At 48.5% G+C, this 22161-nt stretch overlaps 1 protein-coding gene across 1 annotated transcript in view; it reads right to left on the minus strand.

Moving 5' to 3' along the window:
- LOC148474407 (taste receptor type 1 member 3-like) overlaps positions 1-22161 on the minus strand; it is an 80683-nt gene that overhangs the window by 52776 nt on the left and 5746 nt on the right. The window contains exon 2 of the mRNA XM_088458688.1: positions 4587-4773. Coding sequence (XP_088314814.1) covers positions 4587-4773 — 187 coding nt within the window. The remainder of the gene's footprint in view (positions 1-4586; positions 4774-22161) is intronic.

Consider the following 22161-nt stretch of genomic DNA (forward strand, 5'->3'; position numbering starts at 1 on the left):
ATGCGTAAGCTAATTTAAATAAAGAAATGAACCCAGTAAAATATGCGTGGGTAAAAACACGGAAAACAAATGGATAATTGGCTCAAACATGTATTTTGCAAAAGAAAACCATTGTTTAAACCGTACGTATTCTGCGGGTAAACAAAAACACGGACAAGAGTAAAGTTTGTTGAAAAACAAAACAAAAAAAAAACGAACACATGTGAAGAGCAATTAAGCTAATTGATATATTGATTGGCATGATACGATTGAAGGAGGTAGGCAGAATGAACGAGCAGGTAATCGGAATCTGACAGGCCCACTTCCGGTTTGTACTTGTGCGTGCGTTCCCTGCAAGCCACATTGGGGATGTACGCTCACTATTTGGCTTGCTCGTTAGCTAGAGGAGGGGTCGGGAGACTTTGGGGAGGAAGTTTAGCTGCGTTCGAAATTACGTGCGAGCGCTTAAATTAACATATTTCGGCACGTACGCCGAACGTACGAACGGCCACTTGCGTCCGGGTCTAAATCAGGGCCTTAGTGTGGGGCAAAAGGAAACAATTCTCAGTCCTTAGGACCACAAAGAGTTTGTTTTCCTGGTCACCTGTGGATGTTTAAATTGTGACAGTTGGTTATACACCTGTTCCCAGCTACATAATGTATTAAATAATCTGGCGATTATTAACCCCAATCCTCAGGACCCCTAACAGTCCCCCATTTTCAAAAGCAGCTTCCTAGGCAAAGGTGTATAACCTACTGTCACAATATAAAGATCCACAGGTGACCTGAAAAACATGAACTGTTTGAGGTCTTGAGGATTGACCCGGATGCTATTCAGACCCGGACGCTAAACTGCGCTCTCTCGCTGTCTAAAGGGGCCGGGTATGCAAATTCCGCAATCGCACTGTCTCGTGCAAGGACGCCCTCTATGTTTTAGAGATAGCGACAGCAGAGTGAGCGCACGCCGGTATAAAGACGCCCACTTTTTTCTTAGCACACGTCATCTCCAGGAATTGTACGATTAATCAGAACCAGCGAGAGCCATCGGAGCTGCACGCAGCGCATGAGGTAGACCCTACACCACCGCAAGCACTGCGATCACTGCAGGCTGAAATACGTACAAAGTGACGTGTACAATGACGCATCCATGCTAATTATGCACACGCACAAAATTTAGTTTTGACACCCAGACACGCCTGCGTTCGCAGGACCACTCGTTCACAAGCACCTTCCCCTGTTACCACCCACAAACGGCAATATCTGTCGCTCAAAATAGCGCTCAGTCTGTGTACTATGAGCACACGATTCCCGATCGCAGTGACTGGTTTGTGCATATGCACTGCAATGCATATGCATGCGCAGATAGGCAACAATCGCCCATAGCGTGTGTCCTCGGCTTAGCGTCTGGGTCTGAATCGGGCCCTGAGTTTGAGAATCACTGCCATTGACTATCCTACTTTCCTACTGTAAGCTACAGTGTGTATTTTGGTTTAGCATGGTCTGGCTCCCAGTCAGGTCCAGATTAACAATGGGGTGGGTAGAGCTGCAGCTCCAGGCCTTCCCATGAAATAGGCCCACAGGACCCACTGCAGTGCAGGCTGTGTTGACAGGGAAAAAAATGTTTTTTCCTGTCACCACCAATCTGGCTGCCGGAATCATCACCGAGTCTACTCCCTCTGCCCGAACCCCTGCCTACCTCTGGGCCTGCTCAAAGCTTCGCCTCTGGGTCATATGAAACTCTGCTCCCGGGCTGTTTGAAATTTCATCCCCAGATCGTCTGAAAGTCCATCCTGTGCTTTGTCCCCAACTTGCGCTAGGCTCTGCTCCCAACTAACGCTAAGCTCCGGCCTCAAAGTTGTATACATAACCAGACACATGTTGCCTGAAGCTCCGTCCGCAGGTTTTCTGAAGTAGTGCCCAGTGCTCTTCCACCCCTCACATCTGTCCCCAATTTGCTGTAAGCTCAGCCCCCAATTCACGTTAAACTCACCCCCATATATGTATACCAGACCACTGAGACCAGACATATGTTACCTGAAGCTCTGTCCGCAGGTATTCTGAAGGACTGCCCAGTGCTCTTCCACCACTTCTCCCTCGGCAACTGAATTACCCGTGTGCAGCCGGGCACTACTAATAGTTGTGATAAATCTCAGAAAAGTAGAACAGTTTGCATAGACAGAGGTGGGTGCAATGTCTAGCACCTGTATACATATGTATGTATGTATGTATGTATGCGTGTGTGAGTGCAATGCATATATATATGCAGAGAAGAGAAACAGCGGCACTCACAGGACTTTCAATCAAAAAAAGACTCGTAACACAGCAGTGTAACTAGTTTCTCTTCCCTGCACGTAAGGTCACCACACCTCTGATGGCACCTGGACTGCTGCACTCGGGTCACAACGCAGGTAAGAATGATCAACGTTTCAGAGTACTTTTATCCTCCATCATCAAGATGGAGGAATAAAGTACTCCGAAACGTTGATCATACCTTCTTCTGTATATATATATATATATATATATATATATATATATTTTGCAAGGGATGGTGAGTGATATGGAAGGCTTCACAAGCCCTCTCTATCGTATAGAGTATCACCAAACATCTGTACTGTGTGCTTTCACACCCCAACACTTCAAAGGGACAGTGCTAGCACACAAGGTTTATGGGAGCACCAGACAGTTGGCTTGTGGGGGCCCCCTAAGATTCCCCCCCCCCTTCCCTGTGCTCAGTATCCCCATCCCTTCTGCTGTCCATCCAATTTCCAATGTGCTGTGCAGTTCTGTGTAATAGCACAGGCATGCTGCTCCTCCAAGTTCCAGTCTCGCTGTGTGCAAGTTTCCAGAGCCAGTAAGGGATATGTGTGGGGGCCCTCCATGTGTATGGGCCCTGAGGCGAACACACACTCTGCCAGGCCGTTAATCAGGTAATACAGAGCAGCTTGTAACATGTATATTTAGCGTTCCCGCTAGGCTGTTTTAACAGGGTGCGGCACCCTGCCCTCCTTCTGGAGGACAAAAAGCACCCTGCCTTCCAGAAGGAGGGCAAAAAGCACCCTGCCCTCACAGGCTGCGGGTGCAGTCTTCACCAGCGGGACGCAGTGTCCCGCGGGTGGAGAAATGTGCGGTGACCTGGTCACCGCCGGAGAGTAGACGCCGGGCACATGCGCCCGGCATCTATTCTCCCTGTTTGCAGCGCTTGGGGGCTGCCCGGTATGTCCGTAAGTGCCGGGCACGCCCCCAAGTATGATGAAAAAGGGGACGCGTCTTATAGACATGCCCCCTTTTATGGCCACACCCCCTTTTCACCCGCGCGCACAAAGTTGCCCTCTCTAGCTCCGGCACCCTGCCTGCCGCCGGAGCTAGGGTGAACACTATATCTTAATCAGGTAATAGAGAGCAGCTTGTAACATGTATCTATAATTGGTAGTTACATGCCATGACTATTTAACTATTGTCGCTAAGGGGTGGATTTAACATATCCCACATTTTAAATGTGGATGGGATATGATAATTTTGTTTAAATTTGAAAATTAAAGTTTCACACAAATTTTGTATAAAGGCTCCATCTGTGCATGCATGTCTGTTGGCCTCTGCAATATGTCATCAGGCCAGATGGAGGATCACTCTTCAAAAAATCTGGTGTACAGTAGCCCATAGGCTACTTCAGGCTTCGCTTTTCAGAGTTTTGTAAGTCCGACAGCATAGCAGCCCCATAGAAGCCTATAGGGGCTGCTTTTGCAGTCGGAAGTGAAGGGACCGCGGCACAGGCCATGTCTCTTGTGTAGACTACATCCACACATTAGTCACGCACCCACATTACTAGTTACATCCCCACAGCTATTGTCACACTACCTGCAGCAGTACACAATAGGCCCTTTATAACTTTCAGCTCCAGGCCCAAGTGGACATTAATCTGGCACTGCTCCCAGTGACAGGTCACAGACGAAGCCTTGCTGAAAGGATCCCACCTATTTGCCACATGATGGGGCATGACCTAAAAGGGAAGGTTTTCCAAAAGTTGACTACCTTTTTACCTGAAACATATCAAGTTTGTGAAAACTGGTATGGTCATAAAAGCATGCATTTTCTTGGTCAACGTAATAAAGTCTGACCAATGCATAAAACCAAGATAGTGAGAAATTGTTTGATTCAGTTGATGTAATACAATTATACACCAGTACTATATGACTGGACAGTTGTCTATGTTCAGCTGCTGATTTCCTACTAGGACTCGGATTAGTTGAGGTTTTCCCTCCAAATTCGTCATCTTTCATGGACAAACATCATCATTCCTGGACAAAAGTCCATGTAAGATGATGCTGTTGTCTATGAAAGATGATGTTTTGCCTCTTTCTGAGACCCGATTTTTGACGGGAAAATTCGAATTTGGCTGGAAAAACCGAACTAATCCGAGCCTGCACATCCCTATTTCCCACTATCTGTTTTTAAAGTTTGTTCTGCCATGTGTAAAATATTCTTTTACAACTTACTTGTGGCATACGGAAGGTGCCAAATAACTTCGTAGAGATAGTAGCCTCTGCTGTGGATGATGGTCCAATCACAGCCAGAACTCGGGTCTTGTATTCTGTTAGATTGCAGCTCACCTCCATGTCTTGTGTCCCATTTCTTGCTAGGAATAGCATTGTTGCATGTAAAATGACCACTGGATTAAGACATGTATCATAGGCTTCATAGCCTAGAGTCTCTCCGGGAAGCAGAGTAGAGCTGTTATTGATTTCTTCCACAGTAAATTTCATTGCTAGAGCCTGGACAAAGCCTGTAGGATGTAAACTGAAGTAAACAGTGTCTTAATATACTTATACGCTAAAAATGTTGTCCAAATCCTACAAAATTATCACGCCCTACCCGCTGCACATAAAGTTCAACATTCAGAAGATGTCAGTCTGTGGCCGACTTTTATCTCCTTACATCGTGACACTGCCCCTGTCACATGTAACTCTGTCATCACATCATGACACTGCCTGTCATATGCAGCTCTGTCCCCACATTATGACACTGCCACTGTCACATACAGCCCTGTCCTCACATTATGACACTACCCCTGTCACATACAGCCCTGTCTTCACATTGTGACACTGCCCCTGTCACATACAGCCCTGTCCACACATTGTGACACTGCCCCTGTCATATGCAGCCCTGTCCTCACATTATGACACTGCCCCAGTCACATACAGCCCTGTCCTCACATTGTGACACTGCCCCTGTCACATACAGCCCTGTCCACACATTGTGACACTGCCCCTGTCATATGCAGCCCTGTCCTCACATTGTGACACTACCACTGTCACATACAGCCCTGCCCACACAATGTGACACTACCCCTGTCATATGCAGCTCTGTCCTCACATCATGACACTGCGTGTCATATGTAGCCCTGTCCTCACATTGTGACACTGCCCCTGTCACATGCAGCCCAGTCCTCACATCATGACACTACCCATTATATGCAGCCCTGTCCTCACATTGTGACACTACCCCCAGGGCCGTAACTAGGGTAGTGTGACCTGTGCCAGGGCACAGGGCACCGATGGGCAGGGGGGGCTGTTAGGGCCTGTCAATTTTCTGTTAATTATCATTATCACTTGTAACTTACTCTTATTTTATCCCCAGCATCTCCTGGCCTCCCCTATCTCTCCCCTGGCCCTTCCCCATGAGACCATGGCCCTTCCCCATGAGACCATGGCCCTTTTTTGGGTGTGTCATCTCCCTATTTAAAAAAGAGGGGGGGTGCCAATGCTCTTTCTGGCACAGGGCACCAAACAGTCTAGTTATGGCTCTGGCTACCCCTGTCGCATACAGCCCTGTCCTCACATTGTGACACTGCCACTGTCACATGCAGCTTTGTCATTGCATAATAACACAAGTGGACAACTCCAGGGTTTAAAGTGGCCCTGGAGAGGTGGTTGAACTCATCTCTCCTGCTGCCTTCTCCCCACCCCCACCATGCTAGTCTGACAGGCCAAAACAAGTGTGAAAACTGTTCTTTACACACACACACACTCTTGAGTATAGGAAACCGCAAAGTGAATGGCGGAGGGTCTGGGGGTCACATAGGCACACCATTTCTGATAAACAACACGGGGGAAATGATGGTATGCTGACAGACGACGTGGTGGGGAGGTGATAGCGTGCTGAGAGATTACATGGTGGCGAGGTGATAGTGTGCTGAGAGATGACACAGGGGGGAGGTGATGGTGTGCTGAGAGACAATGTGGTGGGAAGGTGATAGTGTGCTAAAGGAAGCGGCAGAGGGGGGGTGATGGTGTGGCTGAGAGATGGCACAGGGGGGAGGTGATGGTGTGCTGAGAGACAATACGGTGGGAAGGTGATAGTGTGCTAAAGGATGCTGCAGTGGGGAGGTGATGGTGTGGCTGAGAGATGACACAGAGGGGAGGTGATGGTGTGGCTGAGAGATGACACAGAGGGGAGGTGATGGTGTGGCTGAGAGATGGCACAGGGGGGGTGATGGTGTGCTGAGTGACAATGTGGTGGGGAGGTGATGTTGTGGCTGAGAGACTGTGGTGAGGAGGTGATGGTGTGTTGAGAGATGATGCAGGAGGGGAGGTGATGGTGTGTTGAGAGATGATGCAGGAGGGGAAGTGATGGTGTGTTGACAGATGACATGGTGGGGAGGTGATAGTGTGGCTGAGAGACTACATGGTGAGGAGATGATGGTATGCTGAGAAACAAAACAGGGGGGGAAATGATGGTATGCTGACAGACAATGCGGTGGGGAGGTGATAGTGTGCTGAGAGATGATGTGTTGGGGAGGTGATAGTGTGCTGAGAGATGGCACAGGGGGGAGGTGATGGTGTGCTAAGAGACAATGTGGTGGGGAGATGATAGTGTGCTGAGAGATGATGTGGTGGGGTGGGGATAGTGTGCTGAGAGATGACACAAGTGGGGAGGTGATGGTGTGCTGAGAGATGATGCAGGAGGAGAGGTGATGGTGTGGCTGAGAGACTACATTGGGTGGTGGTGATGGTGTGGCTAAGTGATGATGCAGGGTGAGGTGATTGTGTGGCTAAGAGATAATGCAGTTGGGAGGTGATGGTGTGCTGAGAGAATACACAGTGGGGAGGTAATGGTGTGCTGAGAGATGACACAGTAGGGAGGTGTTGGTGTAGCTGAGAGACTACATGTTGGGAAGGTGATAGTGTGCTGAGAGATGACACAGGGAGGAAGATGATGGTGTGTTGAGAGACGACGCTGGTGGGGAGGTGATGGTGTGGCTGAGAGATTACACGTGGGGAGGTGATGGTGTGCTGAGAGACTACATGGGGAGGTGATAGTGTGCTGAGAGATGATGCAGTGGGGAAGTGATGGTGTGGATGAGAGATGACACAGGGGGGAGGTGATGGTGTGCTGAGTGACAATGTGGTGGGGAGGTGATGGTGTGGCTGAGAGAATGTGGTGAGGAGGTGTTGTTGTGTTGAGAGATGATGCAGGGCTAGAAATGATGGTGTGCTGACAGACAACATGGTGGGGAGGTGATAGTGTGCTGAGAGACGATGTGGTGGGGTGGGGATAGTGTACTGAGAGACAACACAGGGGGGAGGTGATGGTGTGCTGAGAGATGATGTGGTGGGGATGTGAGAGTGGTGAGAGATGACACAGGGGGCAGGTGATGTTATACTGAAAGATGATGCAGGGGGAGAGGTGATGGTGTGGCTGAGAGGCTACATGGGGGGTGGTGATGGTGTGGCTAAGTGACGATGCAGAGGGAGATGATTGTGTGGCTGAGAGATAATGTGGTAGGGAGGTGATGGTGTGCTGAGAGAATACACAGTGGGGAGGTGATGGTGTGCTGAGAGCTAACACAGGGAGGGAGGTGATTGTGTGCTGAGAGACGATGTGGTAGGGAGGTGTTGGTGTAGCTGAGAGACTACATGTTGGGGAGGTGATAGTGTGCTGAGAGATGACACATGGAGGGAAGTGATGGTGTGCTGAGAGGTGACGCAGGGGGAGATGATAATGTGTTGAGAGACGACGCTGGGGGGAGGTGATGGTGTGGCTGATAGACAATGCGGTGGGGAGGTGATGCTGTGGCTGAGAAATGACACGTGGGGAGGTGATGGTGTGCTAAGAGACTACACGGACGGGAGGTGATAATGTGCTGAGAGATGATGCAGTGGGGAAGTGATGGTGTGGCTGAGAGATGCCATGGGGGAGGAGATGGTGTGCTGAGTGACAATGTGGTAAGGAGGTGATGTGTGGCTGTGAGATTGTGGTGAGGAGGTGATGGTGTGACAATCTCTATTCTTGACTCCTTCTTCCTTTCCTTCTTTTTTTTCTCACTGTTTTTATTAATCATTTATTGTTGAACTTTCATTTTATTTTCAAAATTATCGCGCCCTACCCGCTGCACATAAAGTTCAACATTCAGAAGATGTCAGTCTGTGGCCATCTTTTATCTCCTCACATCGTGACACTGCCCCTGTCACATGTAACTCTGTCCTCACATCATGGCACTGCCCGTCATATGCAGCTCTGTCCTCACATTATGACACTGCCCCTGTCACATACATCCCTGTCCTCACATTATGACACTGCCCCTGTCACATACAGCCCTGTCCACACATTGTGACACTGCCCCTGTGAGAGATGATGCAGTGGGGAAGTGATGGTGTGGCTGAGAGATGCCACGGGGGAGGTGATGGTGTGCTGAGTGACAATGTGGTAAGGAGGTGATGTGTGGCTGAGAGATTGTGGTGAGGAGGTGATGGTGTGTTGACAGATGATGCAGGGGGTAAATGATGGTGTGCTGACAGACAATGTGGTGGGGATGTGATAGTGTGCTGAGAGATGACGTGGTGGGTAGGTGATAGTGTGGCTGACAGACTACATGGTTAGGAGATGATGGTGTGCTGAGAAATGACACAGGGGGGAATGATTGTATGCTGACAGACGACGTGGTGGGGAGGTGATAATGTGCTGAGAGATGTCACAGGGGTATGTGACGGTGTGCGGAGAGATGTCACGGTGGGAAGGTGATAGTGTGCTGAGAGATGTCATAGGGGGGAGGTGACGGTGTGCTGAGAGACGACATGGTGGGAAGGTGATAGTGTGCTGAGAGACAACCCGGTGTGGAGGTGATAGTGTGATGAGAGATGATGCAGTGGGAAGGTGATGGTGTGGTTGAGAAATGATACAGGGGGGAGGTCATGGTGTGGCTGAGAGACTGTGGTGAGGAGGTGATGGTGTTGGGATAGCGATATAGTGGTTCTTGTTTGCACTTGAATTTCCGCAGCTCAAAATTGGTAAAAATTTTAATTGGGTGGGTATATGAGCGCTGGTGTAAGAATGTACAATAACTGCCTATGAATCTAAAATATGTTGGTAGATAATGGTGCAAGTGTTACTGAAGTCAATAATTATTGATTGAATGACAGTAGGTGCAAACCAAATGAAATAAAAATATGAAAATGGAATTTAAAAAAAAAAAAAAATTTTTTATTCTAAATGAAAAAATAAAAAATCCCCTTTTAAATGAAAAAAAAAATTGAAAATAAAATGAAAGTTCAACAATAAATGATTAATAAAAACAGTGAGAAAAGAAAGAAGGAAAGGAAGAAGGAGTCAAGAATAGAGATTGGCATACAATTTTTAAAATAATGTTAAAATAATGTTTATAGTCTTAATATACTATTTGGAGGTGTGCCAGTTCTGTAAGTAGCCAAATTGGATCCGCTATGAAGCAATCCTAGTGCCACCTAACTCACCCTGACTACCTTTGTGTTATAGTAGACTTCAGCTGCGGACTCCCGTCCGAGCCGCGACCACGTGACACGCCGGGTTGTATGCCAATCTCTATTCTTGACTCTTTCTTCCTTTCCTTCTTTTTTTTCTCACTGTTTTTATTAATCATTTATTGTTGAACTTTCATTTTATTTTCAAAATTATCGCGCCCTACCCGCTGCACATAAAGTTCAACATTCAGAAGATGTCAGTCTGTGGCCGTCTTTTATCTCCTCACATCGTGACACTGCCCCTGTCACATACAGCCCTGTCCTCACATTATGACACTGCCCCTGTCACATACAGCCCTGTCTTCACATTGTGACACTGCCCCTGTCACATACAGCCCTGTCCACACATTGTGACACTGCCCCTGTCATATGCAGCCCTGTCCTCACATTGTGACACTGCCACTGTCACATACAGCCCTGTCCACACAATGTGACACTGCCCCTGTAATATGCAGCTCTGTCCTCACATCATGACACTGCGTGTCATATGTAGCCCTGTCCTCACATTGTGACACTGCCCCTGTCACATGCAGCCCAGTCCTCACATCATGACACTGCCCATTATATGCAGCTCTGTCCTCACATTGTGACACTACCCCCAGGGCCGTAACTAGGGTAGTGCGACCTGTGCCATGGCACAGGGCACTGATGGGCAGGGGGGGCTGTTTGGGCCTGTCAATTTTCTGTTAATTATCATTATCACTTGTAACTTACTCTTATTTAATCCCCAGCATCTCCTGGCCTCCCCTATCTCTCCCCTGGCACTTCTCCTTGAGACCATGGCCCTTCCCCATGAGACCATGGCCCTTTTTTGGGTGTGTCATCTCCCTATTTAAAAAAGAGGGGGGGCGCCAATGCTCTTTCTGGCACAGGGCACTAAAAAGTCTAGTTATGGCTCTGACTACCCCTGTCACATACAGCCCTGTCCTCACATTGTGACACTGCCACTGTCACATGCAGCTTTGTCATTACATAATAACACAATTGGACAACACCAGGGCTTAAAGTGGCCCTGGAGAGGTGGTTGAACTCATCTCTCCTGCTGCCTTCTCCCCACCCCCCACCATGCTAGTCTGACAGGCCAAAACAAGTGTGAAAACTGTTCTTTACACACACACACTCTTGTGTATAGGAAACGGCAAAGTGAATGGCGGAGGGCCTGGGGGTCACATAGGCACACCAATTCTGATAAACAACACGGGGGAAATGATGATATGCTGACAGATGACGTGGTGGGGAGGTGATAGTGTGCTGAGAGATTACATGGTGGCGAGGTGATAGTGTGCTGAGAGATGACACAGGGGGGAGGCGATGGTGTGCTGAGAGACAATGCGGTGGGAAGGTGATAGTGTGCTAAAGGATGCTGCAGTGGGGAGGTGATGGTGTGGCTGAGAGATGACACAGAGGGGAGGTGATGGTGTGGCTGAGAGATGGCACAGGGGGGAGGTGATGGTGTGCTGAGAGACAATGTGGTGGGAAGGTGATAGTGTGCTAAAGGATGCTGCAGTGGGGAGGTGAAGGTGTGGCTGAGAGATGGCACAGGGGGGAGGTGATGGTCTGCTGAGTGACAATGTGGTGGGGAGGTGATGGTGTGGCTGAGAGACTGTGGTGAGGTGGTGATGGTGTGTTGAGAGATGATGCAGGAGGGGAAGTGATGGTGTGTTGACAGACGACATGGTGGGGAGGTGATGGTGTGGCTGAGAGACTACATGGTGAGGAGATGATGGTGTGCTGTGAAACAACACAGGGGGGAAATGATGGTATGCTGACAGACAATGCGGTGGGGAGGTGATAGTGTGCTAAGAGATGATGTGGTGGGGAGATGATAGTGTGCTGAGAGATGATGTGGTGGGGTGGGGATAGTGTGCTGAGAGATGACACAGGTGGGGAGGTGATGGTGTGCTGAGAGATGATGCAGGGGGAGAGGTGATGGTGTGGCTGAGAGACTACATGGGGGGTATTGATGGTGTGGCTAAGTGATGATGCAGGGGGAGGTGATTGTGTGGCTAAGAGTTAATGCAGTTGGAAGGTGATGGTGTGCTGAGAGAATACACAGTGGGGAGGTGATGGTGTGCTGAGAGACAACACAGGGAGGGAGGTGATTGTGTGCTGAGAGATGACACAGTAAGGAGGTGTTGGTGTAGCTGAGAGACTACATGTTGGGAAGGTGATAGTGTGCTGAGAGATGACACAGGGAGGGAGATGATGGTGTGTTGAGTGACAACACTGGTGGGGAGGTGATGGTGTGGCTGAGAGATTACACGTGGGGAAGTGATTGTGTGCTGAGAGACTACATGGGGAGGTGATAGTGTGCTGAGAGATGATGCAGTGGGGAAGTGATGATGTGGATGAGAGATGACACAGGGGGGAGGTGATGGTGTGCTGAGTGACAATGTGGTGGGGAGGTGATGGTGTGGCTGAGAGATTGTGGTGAGGTGGTGTTGTTGTGTTGAGAGATGATGCAGGGGGAGAAATGATGGTGTGCTGACAGACAACTTGGTGGGGAGGTGATAGTATGCTAAGAGATGATGTGGTGGGGTGGGGTTAATGTACTGAGAGACAACACAGGGGGAGGTGATGGTGTGCTGAGAGATGATGTGGTGGCAATGTGAAAGTGGTGAGAGATGACACAGGGGGCAGGTGATGTTATACTGAAAGATAATGCAGGGGGAGAGGTGATGGTGTGGCTGAGAGACTATATGGGGGGTGGTGATGGTGTGGCAAAGTGACGATGCAGAGGGAGATGATTGTGTGGCTGAGAGATAATGTGGTAGGGAGGTGATGGTGTGCTGAGAGAATACACAGTGGGGAGGTGATGGTGTGCTGAGAGATAACACAGGGAGGGAGGTGATTGTGTGCTGAGAGACGACGTGTTAGGGAGGTGTTGGTGTAGCTGAGAGACTACATGTTGGGGAGGTGATAGTGTGCTGAGAGATGACACAGGGAGGAAGGTGATGGTGTGCTGAGAGGTGACACAGGGGGAGATGATGGTGTGTTGAGAGATGACGCTGGGGGGAGGTGATGGTGTGGCTGATAGACAATGCGTGGGGAGGTGATGCTGTGGCGGAGAAATGACACGTGGGGAGGTGATGGTGTGCTAAGAGACTACACGGTGGGAGGTGATAATGTGCTGAGAGATGATGCAGTGGGGAAGTGATGGTGTGGCTGAGAGACGCCACGGGGGAGGTGATGGTGTGCTGAGTGACAATGTGGTAAGGAGGTGATGGTGTGGCTGAGAGATTGTGGTGATGAGGTGATGGTGTGTTGAGAGATGATGCAGGGGGTAAATGATGGTGTGCTGACAGACAATGTGGTGGGGAGGTGATAGTGTGCTGAGAGATGACGTGGTGGGTAGGTGATAGTGTGCTGAGAGATGTCATAGGGGGAGGTGACGGTGTGCTGAGAGACGACATGGTGGGAAGGTGATAGTGTGCTGAGTGACAACCCGGTGTGGAGGTGATAGTGTGCTGAGAGATGATGCAGTGGGAAGGTGATGGTGTGGTTGAGAAATGACACAGGGGGGAGGTCATGGTGTGGCTGAGAGACTGTGGTGAGGAGGCGATGGTCTTGGGATAGCGATATAGTGGTTCTTGTTTGCGCTTGAATTTCCGCTGCTCAAAATTGGTAAAAATTTTAATTGGGTGGGTATATGAGCGCTGGTGTAAGAATGTACAATAACTGCCTATGAATCTAAAATATGTTGGTAGATAATGGTGCAAGTGTTACTGAAGTCAATAATTATTGATTGAATGACAGTAGGTGCAAACCAAATGAAATAAAAATATGAAAATGGAATTTTAAAAAAAAAATAAAATTTTTATTCTAAATGAAAAAAAAAAAAATCCCCTTTTAAATGAAAAAAAAAATTGAAAATAAAATGAAAGTTCAACAATAAATGATTAATAAAAACAGTGAGAAAAGAAAGAAGGAAAGGAAGAAGGAGTCAAGAATAGAGATTGGCATACAATTTTTAAAATAATGTTAAAATAATGTTTATAGTCTTAATAGACTATTTGGAGGTGTGCCAGTTCTGTAAGTAGCCAAATTGGATACGCTATGATGCAATCCTAGTGCCACCTAACTCACCCTGACTACCTTTGTGTTATAGTAGACTTCAGCTGCGGACTCCCGTCCGAGCCGCGACCACGTGACACGCCGGGTTGTATGCCAATCTCTATTCTTGACTCTTTCTTCCTTTCCTTCTTTTTTTCTCACTGTTTTTATTAATCATTTATTGTTGAACTTTCATTTTATTTTCAAAATTATCGCGCCCTACCCGCTGCACATAAAGTTCAACATTCAGAAGATGTCAGTCTGTGGCCGTCTTTTATCTCCTCACATCGTGACACTGCCCCTGTCACATGTAACTCTGTCCTCACATCATGGCACTGCCCGTCATATGCAGCTGTGTCCTCACATTATGACACTGCCCCTGTCACATACAGCCCTGTCCTCACATTATGACACTGCCCCTGTCACATACAGCCCTGTCTTCACATTGTGACACTGCCCCTGTCACATACAGCCCTGTCCACACATTGTGACACTGCCTCTGTCACATACAGCCCTGTCCTCACATTATGACACTGCTCCTGTCACATACAGCCCTGTCTTCACATTGTGACACTGCCCCTGTCACATACAGCCCTGTCCACACATTGTGACACTGCCCCTGTCATATGCAGCCCTGTCCTCACATTGTGACACTGCCACTGTCACATACAGCCCTGTCCACACAATGTGACACTGCCCCTGTCATATGCAGCTCTGTCCTCACATCATGACACTGCGTGTCATATGTAGCCCTGTCCTCACATTGTGACACTACCCCTGTCACATGCAGCCCAGTCCTAACATCATGACACTGCCACTGTCACATGCAGCTTTGTCATTACATAATAACACAATTGGACAACACCAGGGCTTAAAGTGGCCCTGGAGAGGTGGTTGAACTCATGTCTCCTGCTGCCTTCTCCCCACCCCCCACCATGCTAGTCTGACAGGCCAAAACAAGTGTGAAAACTGTTCTTTACACACACACACTCTTGTGTATAGGAAACGGCAAAGTGAATGGCGGAGGGCCTGGGGGTCACATAGGCACACCATTTCTGATAAACAACACGGGGGAAATGATGATATGCTGACAGATGACGTGGTGGGGAGGTGATAGTGTGCTGAGAGATTACATGGTGGCGAGGTGATAGTGTGCTGAGAGATGACACAGGGGGGAGGTGATGGTGTGCTGAGAGACAATGTGGTGGGAAGGTGATAGTGTGCTAAAGGATGCTGCAGTGGGGAGGTGATGGTTTGGCTGAGAGATGACACAGAGGGGAGGTGATGGTGTGGCTGAGAGATGGCACAGGGGGGAGGTGATGGTGTGCTGAGAGACAATACGGTGGGAAGGTGATAGTGTGCTAAAGGATGCTGCAGTGGGGAGGTGAAGGTGTGGCTGAGAGATGACACAGAGGGGAGGTGATGGTGTGGATGAGAGATGGCACAGGGGGGAGGTGATGGTGTGCTGAGTGACAATGTGGTGGGGAGGTGATGGTGTGGCTGAGAGACTGTGGTGAGGAGGTGATGGTGTGTTGAGAGATGATGCAGGAGGAAAGGTGATGGTGTTTTGAGAGATGATGCAGGAGGGGAAGTGATGGTGTGTTGACAGACGACATGGTGGGGAGGTGATAGTGTGGCTGAGAGACTACATGGTGAGGAGATGATGGTGTGCTGTGAAACAACACAGGGGGGAAATGATGGTATGCTGACAGACAATGCGGTGGGGAGGTGATAGTGTGCTAAGAGACGATGTGGTGGGGAGATGATAGTGTGCTGAGAGATGATGTGGTGGGGTGGGGATAGTGTGCTGAGAGATGACACAGGTGGGGAGGTGATGGTGTGCTGAGAGATGATGCAGGGGGAGAGGTGATGGTGTGGCTGAGAGACTACATGGGGGGTATTGATGGTGTGGCTAAGTGATGATGCAGGGGGAGGTGATTGTGTGGCTAAGAGATAATGCAGTTGGAAGGTGATGGTGTGCTGAGAGAATACACAGTGGGGAGGTGATGGTGTGCTGAGAGACAACACAGGGAGGGAGGTGATGGTGTGCTGAGAGATGACACAGTAAGGAGGTGTTGGTGTAGCTGACAGACTACATGTTGGGAAGGTGATAGTGTGCTGAGAGATGACACAGGGAGGGAGATGATGGTGTGTTGAGTGACAACACTGGTGGGGAGGTGATGGTGTGGCTGAGAGATTACACGTGGGGAAGTGATTGTGTGCTGGGAGACTACATGGGGAGGTGATAGTGTGCTGAGAGATGATGCAGTGGGGAAGTGATGGTGTGGATGAGAGATGACACAGGGGGGAGGTGATGGTGTGCTGAGTGACAATGTGGTGGGGAGGTGATGGTGTGGCTGAGAGATTGTGGTGAGGTGGTGTTGTTGTGTTGAGAGATGATGCAGGGGGAGAAATGATGGTGTGCTGACAGACAACTTGGTGGGGAGGTGATAGTATGCTAAGAGATGATGTGGTGGGGTGGGGTTAATGTACTGAGAGACAACACAGGGGGAGGTGATGGTGTGCTGAGAGATGATGTGGTGGCAATGTGAAAGTGGTGAGAGATGACACAGGGGGCAGGTGATGTTATACTGAAAGATAATGCAGGGGGAGAGGTGATGGTGTGGCTGAGAGACTATATGGGGGGTGGTGATGGTGTGGCAAAGTGACGATGCAGAGGGAGATGATTGTGTGGCTGAGAGATAATGTGGTAGGGAGGTGATGGTGTGCTGAGAGAATACACAGTGGGGAGGTGATGGTGTGCTGAGAGATAACACAGGGAGGGAGGTGATTGTGTGCTGAGAGACGACGTGTTAGGGAGGTGTTGGTGTAGCTGAGAGACTACATGTTGGGGAGGTGATAGTGTGCTGAGAGATGACACAGGGAGGAAGGTGATGGTGTGCTGAGAGGTGACACAGGGGGAGATGATGGTGTGTTGAGAGATGACGCTGGGGGGAGGTGATGGTGTGGCTGATAGACAATGCGTGGGGAGGTGATGCTGTGGCGGAGAAATGACACGTGGGGAGGTGATGGTGTGCTAAGAGACTACACGGTGGGAGGTGATAATGTGCTGAGAGATGATGCAGTGGGGAAGTGATGGTGTGGCTGAGAGACGCCACGGGGGAGGTGATGGTGTGCTGAGTGACAATGTGGTAAGGAGGTGATGGTGTGGCTGAGAGATTGTGGTGATGAGGTGATGGTGTGTTGAGAGATGATGCAGGGGGTAAATGATGGTGTGCTGACAGACAATGTGGTGGGGAGGTGATAGTGTGCTGAGAGATGACGTGGTGGGTAGGTGATAGTGTGCTGAGAGATGTCATAGGGGGAGGTGACGGTGTGCTGAGAGATGACATGGTGGGAAGGTGATAGTGTGCTGAGTGACAACCCGGTGTGGAGGTGATAGTGTGCTGAGAGATGATGCAGTGGGAAGGTGATGGTGTGGTTGAGAAATGACACAGGGGGGAGGTCATGGTGTGGCTGAGAGACTGTGGTGAGGAGGCGATGGTCTTGTGATAGCGATATAGTGGTTCTTGTTTGCGCTTGAATTTCCGCAGCTCAAAATTGGTAAAAATTTTAATTGGGTGGGTATATGAGCGCTGGTGTAAGAAAATACAATAACTGCCTATGAATCTAAAATATGTTGGTAGATAATGGTGCAAGTGTTACTGAAGTCAATAATTATTGATTGAATGACAGTAGGTGTAAACCAAATGAAATAAAAATATGAAAATGGAATTTTAAAAAAAAAATAAAATTTTTATTCTAAATGAAAAAATAAAAAATCCCCTTTTAAATGAAAAAAAAAATTGAAAATAAAATGAAAGTTCAACAATAAATGATTAATAAAAACAGTGAGAAAAGAAAGAAGGAAAGGAAGAAGGAGTCAAGAATAGAGATTGGCATACAATTTTTAAAATAATGTTAAAATAATGTTTATAGTCTTAATAGACTATTTGGAGGTGTGCCAGTTCTGTAAGTAGCCAAATTGGATCCGCTATGATGCAATCCTAATGCCACCTAACTCACCCTGACTACCTTTGTGTTATAGTAGACTTCAGCTGCGGACTCCCGTCCGAGCCGCGACCACGTGACACGCCGGGTTGTATGCCAATCTCTATTCTTGACTCTTTCTTACTTTCCTTCTTTTTTTTCTCACTGTTTTTATTAATCATTTATTGTTGAACTTTCATTTTATTTTCAAAATTATCGCGCCCTACCCGCTGCACATAAAGTTCAACATTCAGAAGATGTCAGTCTGTGGCCGTCTTTTATCTCCTCACATCGTGACACTGCCCCTGTCACATGTAACTCTGTCCTCACATCATGGCACTGCCCGTCATATGCAGCTGTGTCCTCACATTATGACACTGCCCCTGTCACATACAGCCCTGTCCTCACATTATGACACTGCCCCTGTCACATACAGCCCTGTCTTCACATTGTGACACTGCCCCTGTCACATACAGCCCTGTCCACACATTGTGACACTGCCTCTGTCACATACAGCCCTGTCCTCACATTATGACACTGCTCCTGTCACATACAGCCCTGTCTTCACATTGTGACACTGCCCCTGTCACATACAGCCCTGTCCACACATTGTGACACTGCCCCTGTCATATGCAGCCCTGTCCTCACATTGTGACACTGCCACTGTCACATACAGCCCTGTCCACACAATGTGACACTGCCCCTGTCATATGCAGCTCTGTCCTCACATCATGACACTGCGTGTCATATGTAGCCCTGTCCTCACATTGTGACACTACCCCTGTCACATGCAGCCCAGTCCTAACATCATGACACTGCCACTGTCACATGCAGCTTTGTCATTACATAATAACACAATTGGACAACACCAGGGCTTAAAGTGGCCCTGGAGAGGTGGTTGAACTCATGTCTCCTGCTGCCTTCTCCCCACCCCCCACCATGCTAGTCTGACAGGCCAAAACAAGTGTGAAAACTGTTCTTTACACACACACACTCTTGTGTATAGGAAACGGCAAAGTGAATGGCGGAGGGCCTGGGGGTCACATAGGCACACCATTTCTGATAAACAACACGGGGGAAATGATGATATGCTGACAGATGACGTGGTGGGGAGGTGATAGTGTGCTGAGAGATTACATGGTGGCGAGGTGATAGTGTGCTGAGAGATGACACAGGGGGGAGGTGATGGTGTGCTGAGAGACAATGCGGTGGGAAGGTGATAGTGTGCTAAAGGATGCTGCAGTGGGGAGGTGATGGTGTGGCTGAGAGATGACACAGAGGGGAGGTGATGGTGTGGCTGAGAGATGGCACAGGGGGGAGGTGATGGTGTGCTGAGAGACAATGCGGTGGGAAGGTGATAGTGTGCTAAAGGATGCTGCAGTGGGGAGGTGAAGGTGTGGCTGAGAGATGACACAGAGGGGAGGTGATGGTGTGGATGAGAGATGGCACAGGGGGGAGGTGATGGTGTGCTGAGTGACAATGTGGTGGGGAGGTGATGGTGTGGCTGAGAGACTGTGGTGAGGAGGTGATGGTGTGTTGAGAGATGATGCAGGAGGGGAGGTGATGGTGTTTTGAGAGATGATGCAGGAGGGGAAGTGATGGTGTGTTGACAGACGACATGGTGGGGAGGTGATAGTGTGGCTGAGAGACTACATGGTGAGGAGATGATGGTGTGCTGTGAAACAACACAGGGGGGAAATGATGGTATGCTGACAGACAATGCGGTGGGGAGGTGATAGTGTGCTAAGAGACGATGTGGTGGGGAGATGATAGTGTGCTGAGAGATGATGTGGTGGGGTGGGGATAGTGTGCTGAGAGATGACACAGGTGGGGAGGTGATGGTGTGCTGAGAGATGATGCAGGGGGAGAGGTGATGGTGTGGCTGAGAGACTACATGGGGGGTATTGATGGTGTGGCTAAGTGATGATGCAGGGGGAGGTGATTGTGTGGCTAAGAGATAATGCAGTTGGAAGGTGATGGTGTGCTGAGAGAATACACAGTGGGGAGGTGATGGTGTGCTGAGAGACAACACAGGGAGGGAGGTGATGGTGTGCTGAGAGATGACACAGTAAGGAGGTGTTGGTGTAGCTGACAGACTACATGTTGGGAAGGTGATAGTGTGCTGAGAGATGACACAGGGAGGGAGATGATGGTGTGTTGAGAGACAACACTGGTGGGGAGGTGATGGTGTGGCTGAGAGATTACACGTGGGGAGGTGATTGTGTGCTAAGAGACTACATGGGGATGTGATAGTGTGCTGAGAGATGATGCAGTGGGGAAGTATTGGTGTGGATGAGAGATGACACAGGGGGGAGGTGATGGTGTGCTGAGTGACAATGTGGTGGGGAGGTGATGGTGTGGCTGAGAGATTGTGGTGAGGTGGTGTTGTTGTGTTGAGAGATGATGCAGGGGGAGAAATGATGGTGTGCTGACAGACAACTTGGTGGGGAGGTGATAGTATGCTAAGAGATGATGTGGTGGGGTGGGGTTAATGTACTGAGAGACAACACAGGGGGAGGTGATGGTGTGCTGAGAGATGATGTGGTGGCAATGTGAAAGTGGTGAGAGATGACACAGGGGGCAGGTGATGTTATACTGAAAGATAATGCAGGGGGAGAGGTGATGGTGTGGCTGAGAGACTATATGGGAGGTGGTGATGGTGTGGCAAAGTGACGATGCAGAGGGAGATGATTGTGTGGCTGAGAGATAATGTGGTAGGGAGGTGATGGTGTGCTGAGAGAATACACAATGGGGAGGTGATGATGTGCTGAGAGATAACACAGGGAGGGAGGTGATTGTGTGCTGAGAGATGACGTGTTAGGGAGGTGTTGGTGTAGCTGAGAGACTACATGTTGGGGAGGTGATAGTGTGCTGAGAGATGACACAGGGAGGAAGGTGATGGTGTGCTGAGAGGTGACACAGGGGGAGATGATGGTGTGTTGAGAGATGACGCTGGGGGGAGGTGATGGTGTGGCTAATAGACAATGCATGGGGAGGTGATGCTGTGGCTGAGAAATGACACGTGGGGAAGTGATGGTGTGCTAAGAGACTACACGGTGGGAGGTGATAATGTGCTGAGAGATGATGCAGTGGGGAAGTGATGGTGTGGCTGAGAGATGCCACGGGGGAGGTGATGGTGTGCTGAGTGACAATGTGGTAAGGAGGTGATGGTGTGGCTGAGAGATTGTGGTGATGAGGTGATGGTGTGTTGAGAGATGATGCAGGGGGTAAATGATGGTGTGCTGACAGACAATGTGGTGGGGAGGTGATAGTGTGCTGAGAGATGACGTGGTGGGTAGGTGATAGTGTGCTGAGAGATGTCATAGGGGGGAGGTGACGGTGTGCTGAGAGACGACATGGTGGGAAGGTGATAGTGTGCTAAGAGACAACCCGGTGTGGAGGTGATAGTGTGCTGAGAGATGATGCAGTGGGAAGGTGATGGTGTGGTTGAGAAATGACACAGGGGGGAGCTGATGGCGTGGCTGAGAGACTGTGGTGAGGAGGCGATGGTGTTGGGATAGCGATATAGTGGTTCTTGTTTGCGCTTGAATTTCCGCTGCTCAAAATTGGTAAAAATGTTAATTGGGTGGGTATATGAGCGCTGGTGTAAGAATGTACAATAACTGCCTATAAATCTAAAATATGTTGGTAGATAATGGTGCAAGTGTTACTGAAGTCAATAATTATTGATTGAATGACAGTAGGTGCAAACCAAATGAAATAAAAATATGAAAATGGAATTTAAATTTTTTTTTAATTTTTATTCTAAATGAAAAAAAAAATCCCCTTTTAAATGAAAAAAAAAAATTGAAAATAAAATGAAAGTTCAACAATAAATGATTAATAAAAACAGTTAGAAAAGAAAGAAGGAAAGGAAGAAGGAGTCAAGAATAGAGATTGGCATACAATTTTTTAAATAATGTTAAAATAATGTTTATAGTCTTAATAGACTATTTGGAGGTGTGCCATTTCTGTAAGTAGCCAAATTGGATCCGCTATGATGCAATCCTAGTGCCACCTAACTCACCCTGACTACCTTTGTGTTATAGTAGACTTCAGCTGCGGACTCCCGTCCGAGCCGCAACCACGTGACACGCCGGGTTGTATGCCAATCTCTATTCTTGACTCCTTCTTCCTTTCCTTCTTTTTTTTCTCAGTGTTTTTATTTATCATTTATTGTTGAACTTTCATTTTATTTTAAAAAATTTTTTATTTAAATGGGGATGTTTTTTTCATTTAGAAGAAATTTTTTTTTTTTTTTTTAAATTCCATTTTCATATTTTTATTTTATTTGGTTTGCACCTACTGTCATTCAATCAATAATTATTGACTTCAGTAACACTTGCACCATTATCTACCAGCGCTC

The sequence above is a fragment of the Taudactylus pleione genome, unplaced genomic scaffold (assembly GCF_031769625.1).
Source record: "Taudactylus pleione unplaced genomic scaffold, aTauple2 ptg000845l, whole genome shotgun sequence".
NCBI classification, from domain to species: domain Eukaryota; kingdom Metazoa; phylum Chordata; class Amphibia; order Anura; family Myobatrachidae; genus Taudactylus; species Taudactylus pleione.